This window comes from Hemitrygon akajei, unplaced genomic scaffold (assembly GCF_048418815.1).
Source record: "Hemitrygon akajei unplaced genomic scaffold, sHemAka1.3 Scf000093, whole genome shotgun sequence".
Taxonomy (NCBI): domain Eukaryota; kingdom Metazoa; phylum Chordata; class Chondrichthyes; order Myliobatiformes; family Dasyatidae; genus Hemitrygon; species Hemitrygon akajei.
In genome coordinates this window covers 568,853-582,007 of record NW_027331979.1, presented here as the reverse complement: position 1 = coordinate 582,007, position 13,155 = coordinate 568,853, and the positions used below count along the sequence as shown (strand labels likewise).

The following is a 13,155-nucleotide window of genomic DNA, read 5'->3' as shown; positions in this document are numbered from 1 at the left end:
TTACTTGACTTATCAGAGGCTTTTGACAGGCTGCCATACGTGAAGCTGCTTAACAAGATAAGGGGCCATGGCATTACAGGAAAGATATTAACTTGGATAGAATATAGGCTGACTTGAAGCAGGCAAAAAAAATGAATAAAGGGGGCTTTTTTTTTGATTGGCTGCTGATGATTTTTCCATAAGGGTCAGTTTTGGGACAATTACTTTTTTACATTATGTGGCCATGATTTGGATGATGGATCTGATGGCTTTGTGACTAAGTTTTCAGAGAATAGAAGGTATGTGGAGGACAGGTAATGTTGGGAAGCAGGGAGTCTGTAGGAAGACTTAGACACATTGGAGGAATGGGTAAAGAAGTGACAGATAGAATAATGTCGGGAAGTGCATGATCATGCAATTTGGTAGAAGAAATAAAGGCATAGTCAATTTTATAAACGGGTAGATTTTTTTTTAATGAGAGTTGCAAAGGAACTTACTTGTCCTTGTGCAGCATTCCCTAATGGTTACCTTGCATGCTGAGTCAGTGGAAAGGAAGGTAAATGGACTGTTACCATTCTTTTTTAGAGGGCTAGAATATACGAGCAAGGATGTCATATGGAGGTTACGCCAATCTTGGAATATTGTGAGCTCTCTTGGGCTTTTTTAAGAAAAGGTCCAGCAGAGTTTCCCCAGGAGATATTCTGGGAATGAAAGGTTTAAATCTATGGAGAATTTTATGACTCTGGGCTTTTCCAGGTGGAATTTCGAGAAATGTGCTAGGATCTCATTGAAACCTCTTGAATATTGAAAGCCCTAGATAGCATGGATATGGAGAGGATGTTTCCTTTTGTGAGTGAGTCTCGGACCATGAGAGACAAACTCAGAAAAGAACAGCATTCATTTAGAGCAGAAATGAGGAGGGATTGCTTTAGCCAGAGGGTGGTGCATCTGTGGAATTAATTTCCATAGATGATTGAGGAGACCCATATTTAAAGTGGAGGTTGATGGGTTCTTGGTTAGTCAGGGAGTCAAAGGTTATCGGGAGAAGGCAGGAGTATGGAGTTGAGAGTGGTAATAAATCAGCCATGATGGCGTAGCAAAGAAGCCTAGACTGGCTGACTGACCTAATTGTGCTCCAATGTCTTTTACTCCTATAGAACATTCAAACCCCCAACTAACTCCCTGAAGCAGGCAGCTCAGTCTGTCAGAGAGAAGCTTACATTGATACTTAAAAGTTAGAAACAAAACTGATGATGTCATATACACAATAAAACGGTAAATGCCAGAATAAAAAGAAGAGGTTAGAAACCCTCACGGAACTCAGGTTTCAGTATGAAATCACTTCATTCAAATATCATCATGTAAATCCTTTACGTAAGCTGAGTGTACTGAATAACTGAATTAGAAATGCTGGAAAAAAAAGTGATTAATTTCTGAACTGCAGAAATGATGACGAGTCTAAAATCAATGTGTTTCTTTTTTGAATTAATTTAGTCGACAATACATTATGTTTTCTAATTTTCCTGCAGCATGTTGAATATCCCTGTACAATTAAGTCAGTACTGTTCCACAAATCAGCCCAAATCTACGTTCTGAAGTTTCCGAACTGTAGCTCAGAGCTTTCAAGAAGATGCAGGGGTATGGGAGTACAGAGGAATCAGCCAAAGGCAGAGATATGAGTGGGGAAGGCAGCATCAACAAGCAGTGCAGCAGAGAGAAAGAAAACATCTTAGTGCCTTGTCTCAATTGTTCAATTTGTAGTGGACGTGATCAGGGAAAGAAATATGATGAACAATATGAGACCAAGTTTTCTGGCACGCTTATGATAGTGTCAAGCCTTTGTGTTGGGAGAAGAAACCACCAAACATTCTCAATTCCAAATTTCAGATGAAATACAAAGAGTTAGAGACATATTTACTAAATACATGGAGTATTTTGCATTTAAGGCTATGCTGGTTAAATTGGGAAAGTTTAAATGGACATACACTTTGTGAGGTGCACAACAGGCTGCTCAACATCAGTGGAAGATCAAAGAATAAATGCTTTGGCAACTTTATGAGCAGCGTGAAGACTGGGTGTTTCAATTATCCTGTCAGTAATTGGGTTAGGACCACAGGAAGGATACAGAATCAGTAGAGCTCTTGGAACCCACAGAAGAGACCATTCTTGAATCGTACATAATAAAACCAACAGGAGATGGAGCAATTCTGGACACGGATTCAGGATGATCCTGAGCAAGTTGACACAACCCTCCATGCTTCTACCATCCACGTGCCCATCGATAAGTCCCATTACCTGCCCTGTCATATAATGAACGGCTTTGATAGACTGGAAACAGAGACATGTCCACAGTGGGAGAGTGTTGGATCAGAAGGCGTAGCCTCTAAGTACAAGGACAGCTCTTTAGAATAGAGATATGTAGGAATTTCTTTAGCCAGAGAGTGTTGAATCAATGGAATTCAGACTGCCGCGTTGGCCAAGTTATTGGGGATAAACTCAGTGGTCACTTTATTAGGTATACCTGAACACTAACTCGTTAATTCAAATATTTAATTAGCCAATAATGTAGCATCAACTCAATACATAAAAGCATGCAGACATATTCAAGAGGCTCATTTGTTGTTTAGACCAAACATCAGAATGGGAAGATATGTGTTCTAAGTGACTTTGATTGTAGAATTGTTGGTGCCAGAGGGGGTAGTTTGAGTATCTCAGAAACTGCTGGGAATTTTATGCACATCAGTCTCTGGAGTTTACAAAGAATCATGAAAAAAACAAACAAAAAATAGTTCAATACCCAATAAACTGGATGGTGGGTGTATAAAGTGACACTGATTGCAAGAGCAACACACACATAATTCTAGGTGAACACAGCAGGTCAGGCAGGATCGATGGAAATGAGTAAACCGTCAACAATTAGAACTGAGACCCCTACTCGGGACTGGAAAGGAAGGGGGAAGAAGCCAGAATAGAAAAGGTGGGGCTGGGGGGAAAGGAAGGAAGTAAGGACTAGACAGAAGATGATAGGTCAAGCCATGTTGGTGGAAAAAGGAATGGGCTGGAGTAGAAGGAATCTGACAGGAAAGGAGAATGGATCATGAGAAAAAGTGAAGGAGGGGCAGCAGGGGGTGGTGATAGGCAGGTTATGAAAAGAATTAACAGGCCAGATGGGAATAGAAGAAGAGGAAAGGGGGGGAATAAAATACTTGAAGGAGAAGTCAATGTTCATGCGTCAGGTTGAAGGCGACCTGGGCAGGGATACCCCCAGACTAACAGCAAAGGTCCTGTCTGAATCTCACCAATCAAGCCCCAGCTCTTATACAGGATATCCTGCACAGAAAGTGGCACTTCTGCTCACCGGGTGAACAGTGGGCATCACACACCAACTTACCCCAGTCCAACCCGATTCACTTTTTATCATCCAGATGTACCCAACAACTCCCTCCAGGATCTAACTCACCACCAGTCAAAGGATCATTTGCAGTGGCCATTTAACCAATCAAACCTGCAGTCCTGATAAAGAGACCTGAACTGAAACATCAGTTCTTTAATCCTCTCCACAGATATTGTCTCACTCTGACCCAAACCTGACGGCATCTGGCATGAGAGGGAAACAAGAGAACCGTTTGGAGTCCACATGGTCATAGGGAGAACATGCAAGCTCCATGAAGATCAGGTTTGAACTGGGTCACTGGAACTGCCTTTGGTCCTTCCTCAAGCCGTGCCAAGGAGCACGGGCACCTCCGTTCCGGAGGTTTCTCTCTCAGTCAGAGGGTCCATTCACACCTCTCCCTACCGTGACAATCGGCTCTGTAACGTCACCCAGCTACGCCTCTGCATCAGTCCATCTCTCATTCACACCTTCTGCTAACTCCCACTCTTCTCTCTGCTCTTCACAAACTCTGATGCCTGAAATTGTACCAAGGCTCCTTCACCAACCATCCGTGTCCACTAATCTGGTTACATAATGTACAATCCAACTTTACTTTCACATCCCAACATAGCCTCACCACTTCCTCCCAATGTAACCTCCTCTAGCCTCTTAAAACTCCCCCAGTCCCAGCCTCTCAGAGTGTAATCACTGCATTGCCACCCATGCTTTCTCCTCTGTCTTCAAGACTGAAATTCTCTGCTGAAAGATCTCTGCCTCCCCATCTCCCTCCACTCCATAATGTTTATTTATCAAACCGGGTATCTGGATGTTTCTGATCACCGACTTTAATGCCATATGTTCCAAAGTCAAATTGGATTCATAATGTTCCTCATGTCCTTCAGTACTTTTCCCCCATTAAATACAGGCTCAGCTACAGAAATAATAAATAACATCCACTTCCTCTTACTGTACACAGCACGCAGTCTGTCCCTACAACACATTACTCACCCAGAGAACCCAGGATCAACAGCACAATGATCAGCTCAGCCGGTAACATTCTGGAAATGAAAGATTGGAATTAACTCAGTGAGAAATGACACACTGGGGCTGAGGACAAAGTGTAAATAGGGGAGGGAACTGAGGATCAAAATGGTTTTCCATCTGTAGTAGGATAGATATATCCCTCCATCACTGAAACCCCACAGGCAGAGGTGGATCTCCTTTTCTCCTTCATTGAGACCCCATGATAAAGGTGAGATCTCTTTCACCGAGACCCCACAGTAAGAGGTTTCATCTCCTTTGCTCCCTCACTGAGATGCCACAGATGGAGGTGAGATCTCCCTCACTGGGAACCCACGGACACAGTCAAGATCTCCCTCATTGAGGCACTAAACAAAGGTGAGGAATTGTTTTCTGAAACCTTACAGATGGATGAGACAGAGGAGGTCCATCAGCATTAATTTATTTACACTCTCTCGCTTCCCCCATCCCCACACACTGTCCCTGTGCAACACACACATATGCAAACAGAGCACAAGACAAATTTCAAGTTCTAGCAGGTTTGGGGATGTCTACTCACATGTGAATCCGGATGAGATGTGGGTGTGTAACTGGAGGGAGATGGGACCACCTACAACCTCCTCAGTCTCTGCTACGAGCGGTGTCAGGCTCAGCGACAGGTCGACTACTTTCCGCATCGGCTTCTCGAAGCAATGAAATCTGAGCTGGGCAGTGCAGCAGCTTTGCAACAGTATGTTTGGAAAAATTATGCAAAATAAAACAAACATCATCTATCCTGAGCCTCTGCAATGAAGAGCCTATTGTTCCCTGTCAGTCCGTTTCCCCTAACAACCATAGGTTCAGTGATGGGTCAGTATTGAGCTGAAGAACAGGATTGCACATAGCTGCTGGAGACGAAATAGTCACAGGATAACAATTGTCAGGTTTAAAATAGGCAGAATTGTGGAGTGGAAGTTGTGCAACTGGATAGATCATCTGTAATGGATTAACACATTAGTGGGAGTAGACGCAGGATAAACCTCCAGTCAGGTTGGAAATGGTTCAATACCACGGAGTGGACCATGTTCAGGGCCTATAACTGAGAAAGGATTCAGAGAGAGTTTTACGAAAAATGCAAAGACTTTTATACAGAAGTAAGAGTGTAGTCACACTGGTCAACCATTGGGTGTTTATCTCAGACTGCAGGAAGAGCCAAACGTAGTTAGGAAGGCAACTGGCAGGTGGACCTTTAGTGTATTGGGGGGCAGGCAGTGTTGGTCAGAGAGTCATGGAGCACTACAGCACAGAAACAACAACTTCAGCCCATGCCAGCCTGTTCTCTCTAGTCCCATCTACCTTCACCCATACCATACGTCTCTCATCCATGGTCACTATCTTATCCAGCTACCCAAGCTTTTCCGAAACGTTACAATAGAAGTTGCATCTACCACTTCTGTTGGCAGCTCATTCCACTGACACCACCCGAGTGAATTCTCCACTCAGGTTCCTCTTAAACATGTCATCGTTCTGACTAAACACAGCTGTAAATAAATTCCTAATGTATTCAAACTTTCCTTGTAATTCAGATCCTTGTAAACTTTCTCTCAGCTCTTTCAATTTAATTGACATATTTTGACCTTAACATAACATCACGTCTTATACTCAATGCCCTGATATATGAGGGCCATTATACCTAAAGCTCTCTTTTGAAATGTATCTGCCTGTGACACTGCTTTCAAGCATATAAATCTGTATTTCCAGGTTCCTTGGCTCATACACCTCAGAGCCCTACCAATCTTATCCTGGTTTGTCCTCCCAAATTGCAACATCTCACCCTAATCTGCAATGAATTCTACCTGCCCCTTTCAGTTCATTCTCTCAGATGCTCCAGATCTTCTGCAAGCACTGATAGCCTTTATTGTTGTCCATTAAACCCACAATCTTGACATCATTGGCAATGTTGCTGATCCAGTTTACCACATTGTCAACCGGATTGTTGTTACAGATGACAAACAACAGACTCAGCACTAACCCCTGTGGACACCACTAGCCACAGGCTTCTAGTTGGAGACAACCAGCGCACTACCACTCGCTGGCCACTCCACTGATACAATGTCGAATCTAATGAACTACGTCATCAGGAATATCAAGCAAATTAACCTCCTGACCAACCTCCCAATGTGGGAAGTTGCAAAAAGTCTTGTGAAAGTCCACATAAAAACATCCATCACCTTTCCTTCATCAGCCTCTTGGTAACCTACTCAAGAAACCCAGTACATTCAGTTAAATATGACCTGCCTTGCACAAAGCCTTGTTGACAATCTCTAACTAACTCTCTTTAGCCAAATACTTATATATCCTGTTCTTTGCAATGCTAACTAATAATTCACCCACTACTGATGTCAGGCTGACTGGCTTATAATCTCCTGGCCTATTTTTAGAGGCTTTCTTGAACAATGGAACACATTTAACTATCCTCCGATTCTCTGGCACACACCCTTGCCTAAGGATATTTGAAATCTCTCTAACAGGACCACTGCAACTTCTACACTAGTCTTCCACAAAGGCTAGGGGACATCTTGACAGGGCTTATTTGCCTCAAAACAGCAAGCACTTCCTCCTCTGGAATCTGGATATGGTTCATGACCTCATTACTCTTTTGCTGCAGTTCTTCAGAGCTGCAGCATATCTGTATGTGTAACATATCTGTACTTTGATAAGGGTTTTATCTGGATCTGGCTCCATTCATAGATGACCACGGTGATATTTAAGATGACCAATTTTGGCCGTTGCTCTTCTTTTGCTCTTAATGTGTCTTTAGAAGCCATTGGGATTCTCTTTTACCTCGTCTGACAGAGAAACCTCATGTGTTCCTTTAGCTCTCCTAATTTGTCACAAGAAAGAAACATCTATCATTAAGAAACCCCGCCATCCAGGCTGTGCTCTCTACTCACCTGCTGCCATCAGGAAACAGGTACAGAAGCCTCAGGACTCACATCACCAGTTTCAGGAACAGTCATTACTCCTTGCCTCATTAGTGAACTGTCTGCACAACCTATGGATTCCCCTTCAAGGATCCTTCATCTCATTATCTTGATATTTATTGTGTATTAATTAATTATTATTATATCCTTGCACAATGGCTGTTTGACCATCCTATTGGGAGCAGTCTCTCACTGACTCTATCACTATTCTGTACTTACCGTGATTGCATGCAAGAGAATGAATCTCAGGGTTGTATGTGCAACATATCTGTACTTTGATAAGGGATTTACAATTAACTTTGAACACTGAACTGCATACACCTTATTTGTGTCTTCTTTTGCCTTACCAGACTCTTATTATCTCTCAATAACAGAGGTACCCTAAACCTGTGGGCTTTGCCTTTTATTCTAACAGGAGCATACAGATTCTGTACACTGAATATTTCACTTTTGAAAGCCTCCCATTCACCAGGCATCTCTACCCTGTCAAAACCACATTTAGCGAATCCCGTCTAATGCCATCAAAATTTGTTTTTCTCCAATTTAGATTTTCTCCTTGCCATCCCAATTTCCTTTTCAGCCATCCCCTATACTTTTTATCCTGTCTGTATCTATGAAATAGCTTTCTTCTTTCTACCTAACCCTCGACATTTCCCTCACCATATTAGGTTGTCTGTACTTGTTACCTTTGGTTCTTACATTGATGGAAATATGACAGTTCTGAATCCTTGTTATTTTTTCATAAAACATCGTGACAGAATTAAACCATTTGGCCCATTGAATCTGCTCTGCCATAATCCTAATCTCCAGCATCTCCCTATAACATTTGAACCCTTACTAATCGATAATCTATTAACCTCTGCTGTATCTATACCAAAAGACTTTATCTTTCCAGCCATCTATGACAATGAACTCCACAGATTTACCACTACATAGCTCAATAAATTTCTCCTCATCACCCCTCCCCCAACCCCATTCCTCTAAACTCCAGTGAGTACAGACACAGAGCCATCAAATGACCCTCAGGTGTACTTTAACCCTTTCACTCACAGAAAAATTCTCATGAACCTCCTCTGGATGCTTTCCAATACCAGCACATCATTTCATAGGTAAGGATCCCAAAGCTACTGAAAATATTCTAAATACAGTCCAGTAAATACCTTATAAAATCTCAGTGTTACATCCTTGCTTTGATATTTTTGTCGTCTAAATAAATGCTATTATTGGATTTAACTTCCTTGCTGTCAGTTCAACTTGGAATTTAACCACGAGGATTCCCAGGTCCGTTTGCACCTCTAACTGCATTCAGCATACCACAGTTGCTGAGGAGATGCTCGGTTGTGTGTAGCAGGAGAGGGATTTCATAAGGTCGAGACTTTCCAGAATTTGGTGAGAAGCGGTGAAAGTTTGCTTGTGCTACTGCATGAGGTGGGGGGGGGGGGGGGGTGATGGTTGGCTGGGTGGAATTTGGGTGGAGCTTAAACTCAAGTTGCAGGGGGATGGGAACCAGAGCAATGGATCACATAGTGGAGAGGTTGTGGGGAAATATATTGTTACGCCTATATATGAAGTCGGGAATCAAAAGGTTGAGCATGAAAGGTTAATTTTCTGAGTTCTGTATATTTCAGTTTAAATTTTAATGCAACGAGTATTATAGGAGAAGCAGCTGAGCTCAGGGCATGGGCAAGCATATGGAATAATGACTCCATGGCTATTAATGAGACTTTGTTGCAGAAGGGGCAGGACTGGCTGCTCAGTATTCCATGGATCTGTAGTTTTAGACACAGCAAAGCAGAAAGGATTGAAGGGGAGAGTGGTGGCATTATTAGTCAGGGAAAATGTCACGGCACTGTTCGAACAGGACAGGATGGAGAGATCAATGACTAAGGATAAATGGGTGGAACTAAGGGATAAAAAAATGGGTGACCACATTAAAGGGATCAGATTACAAATTACTCAATAGTGAGCTGGATTTAGAGGAACAAATTTGTAGTGATCACACACTGTGACAAGAAACACAAGGTTGTGATAGTAGCTGATCTTACTTTCCACATATTGACTGGGATGCCACTAGTGTAAAAAGACTAATGGGATGGTTTGGCAAATGTGCTCAGAGTTTTTCCTTAATCAATACATAGAGGTCCCTCAGATCTTGTGGGATGTTACAGTAGTAATTGCATTTATATATAGTATTAAGGTTAGTAGTGCTTAAAAAGAACCAAAACAAACGAAAAAGCAAACAGGTTGAGTATGTGAGTTCATTGTTCATTCATAATGCTGATGTTGGTGGGCGTTGGGAAGAAGCTATTCCTAAAACAATGAGTATTTGGTTTCAAGCTCCGGAACCTCCTCCATGACGGTAGCAATGAGAAGAGGGCATGTCCTGGGTGATGGAGTCCTTAATGCTGGGTGCTGCCTTTCTGAGGTACCGCCTGTTCAAGATGTCCTCACTGCTGGGGAGGATAGCACCTTAGAGGAGTCAGGATGTTGGCAGCTTTCTGCAGCTTTTTCTGAACCAGTACAGCCCGCACCTTCCTCCCCCCACCACAATACCATTCCAGCCAGTGATGCAACCAGTTAGCATGCTCTCCACTGTACATCTGTACAAATTTCCGAGAGTCTATGGTGACATATCAAGTCTCCTCAGATTGACAATGAAATACGGCTACTGTCATGCCTTCTTTGTAATTTGATTAATGTTTGGCCCAGGATAGATCTTCAGAGATTTTGACACCGAGGTACTTGAAACTGCTCACCCTTTCCACTGCTGATCCCTCAATGAAGGCTGGTATGAATTCCCTTGAGTTCCCCTTCCTGAAGTCCACAGGCAATTCCTTGGTCTTACTGATGTTAAGTCCAAGGTTGTTGTTCGGACAGCACACAGTTCGCTAATCTATCTCACTCCTGTTCACCAGCTCTTCACCACTAAACCTCTGCCAACAACAGCTGTGCAATCGGCAAATTTATAGATGGTGTTTGAGGCACCCATGCCCACTCTGACCCCTGACACTCGAATTTCTACCATACTGTCTTCCACTGTGAAGATAGAAACTAAATACATTTTAATTCATCCATCATTTCTTTGTCCACCATTACTACCTCTCCAGCAACATTTCCAGTGCTTCAATGTCCACTCCCACTTCTCTTTTCCTATTTATATACCCAAAAAACAATCTATTTGTTTCCACTTTCATATGATTGGATAGCTTACCCTCATATTTCACTTTTCACTCCTTGCATTTTTAAGTTGCCTTCTGTTGGTTTTTAAAAGCTTCCCAATCCTATTGTTTCACACTAATTTTGCTATCTATGCCTTGTCTTTTGTTTCCATGCATTCTTTGACTTCCCTTTCAGCTCAACCTCCCGTTAGCCACATTGTATTTTGGATTGCTTTATCCTGGGCCTTCCAGATTGCTCCCCGAACATCCCACCGGTGAATATCTGCCATTACCCCGCGAGTGTTGCCTTCCAATAAACTTCAGCTTCCTCCTCTATCAAGCCTCTGTAATGTGCTTTACTCCACACTAATGATACATCTGATTTTTGCTCCTGCCTCTCAAACTGCAGGGTGAATTTAGTTATGTTATCATCACTGGCTCATTATACAATCCCTAATCCAGAACGGCCTTCTCCCTGGTGGGCACAACCACACGCTGTTATACAAAGCCATCTCGGAGGCATTCTTCTATTTCCTTCTTTTGGGATCCAGTACTAATCTGATTTTCCCTATCAACCTGCGAAGTGAAATTCCCCATGGCCTGGTTCTGTGTTGTATGACTCTGTGACTCTCTCCCTTCCTCTCTCAGCTCTACGGTCTTACAATTTCTAACTCCTCCTCTCCCCCTGTCCCCCACATTGTAGCAACACCTTGTGTTTCAACTTATAATGTTTTACTAAATGTTAACCTTTCTAGGATATGAAACCCCTCTGTTTTCCTTCTGTTTGCATCTGTTGACAAATAGGAGAAGAGACCAGGATAGAATTAACCAGAGGGATGGTCCTATTACGTCTGTAATGCCCACGGAAGCAAGAGCAAATAATTTGGAATTTTTTGCAGAGAAACAGAAAATACAGCCCCACAAAATACTTTGCATCTCTCTGACCTTCTCTTGCAAACCACCCCTTTTCCATTTATCTTTCTCCCCCTCCTAGCTGACCGGCTGATCTATCTCTCTCCCGTACACCACCTCGTCACCTTTAAACAGCTGTCAATTGGCAAATTTCCAGATGGTGTTTGAAGCACCCACGCTCACTCCGCCCCCTGACATGCTCAAATGTCTGGCACACAGTCACCCTATTCACCTCGCCACCCTATTCCAGGAACTTCTCTCACTCCCGTCTCTAGGTGAATTTGTATCTGTGGCTTGCAATACTTGATACCTGAGAGAGTGAAATGAATAGTCCTGTGTTTTCAATTTGTTTCCTGTTGCCTATAATTTCCTGTCACTAAATTTCCCTTCTTAAAGAGTGAAGGAACATTTGCAATTTTCCATTCCACAAAACCATTCCAGAATCTAGTCATTGTTGAAAGATTACTATTAATGCCTCCACAATCATCTCTGCTACTTTCAGCTACCCAAGTACCTCCCTCTTAGTAATAACAACTACACTCACTTTGCCCCTGATACTCGATATTCCGGCATAATGTTGGTGCCTTTCACAGTGAAGGCCAATGCAAAGTTATTATTGTTTGTCCACCTTTTACTATTCCCCATTACAACCTCTCCAGCATCATTTTCCACTCTTGCCTCTATTGTACTCTTTGTAGATCTGAAAAAAAAGAACTTTTTGTATCTTTATATTGTTGACAAATTTACCTTTTGATTTCATCTTTTCTTATTGTTTTTATTGCTTTTACTTGAGTTTTAAAGTCTGAAAGTTTCCCACTAATCATTGCTTTATTGAATGCCTTCTTTGGATGTTATGCTATCTTTGACTTCCTCTTAGCCATAGTTGCCTCATCCTCGCTTCACAATATTTTTTCATCTTTGGCATTTATCTATCCTGTGCCTTCTGAATTACTCCTAGAAATTCCAGACATTGCTGCTCTGACATCATCCCTGCTAATGCCCCCTTCCAATTACTTTTTCCAAGTCCACTCTCATGCCTCTGTAATTTGCTTTTCTGCACTGTAATACTGATACATCCGATTTTAGCTTCTCCCATTCAAACTGCAAAGTGAATTCTTTCACATTATGATCACAGTCTGATTACACAAGACAAAATCCAGACTTGTCTTTATCCTAGTGTGCTCAACAAGAAGTTGCTTTAAAGTCATCATGCAGGCATCCTACAAATTCATTCTTTTGGGGTCTGACGCCTATCTGTTTTTCCCAATCTTCCTGAAAATTGAACCCCGAATGGCTATCATTGCATTGCCCTTTTTTATTACCTTTCTATCTCCTGTTGTAATTTGTAGCCAACATCCCAGCTACTGTTCAGAGGCTGGCATAGAACTCCTGTCAGGGTCTTTTAACTTCTTCAGTTTCTTAGCTTTACCCACAAGGATTCTACATCTTCCCAGTCCTATAAGACCACAAGACCAGAAGGCACATGAGCAGAATTAGTCCATTCAGCCCACCGAGTCTAATCCACCATTCCATCATGGCAGATCCTGGATCCCACACAACCACACACATCTACATTCTTGCCATATCCTTTGATGCCCTGACCAGTCAGAGAACCATCAACTGTTGCCTTAAAATATACACATGGACCTGGCCCCACCACAGTTTGTGGCAGAGCATTCCACAGATTCACCATTCTCTGGCTGAGACAATCCTCCTTACCTATGTGCTAAAAGGCTGCCCCACAATTTTG

At 42.4% G+C, this 13,155-nt stretch overlaps 1 protein-coding gene across 1 annotated transcript in view; it reads right to left on the bottom strand.

The window, feature by feature from the left end:
- Window positions 1–5,056, bottom strand: part of LOC140722926 (uncharacterized) — a 36,638-nt gene extending 31,582 nt beyond the window's left edge. Inside the window, exons 1-2 of the mRNA XM_073037557.1 lie at window positions 4,932–5,056; window positions 4,361–4,410 (exon numbers count right to left, since the gene is read on the bottom strand). Of these exons, the coding sequence (XP_072893658.1) occupies window positions 4,361–4,409 (49 nt within the window). The 5' untranslated portion in view covers window position 4,410; window positions 4,932–5,056. The remainder of the gene's footprint in view (window positions 1–4,360; window positions 4,411–4,931) is intronic.
- Between the last annotated feature and the right edge of the window lie 8,099 nt (window positions 5,057–13,155).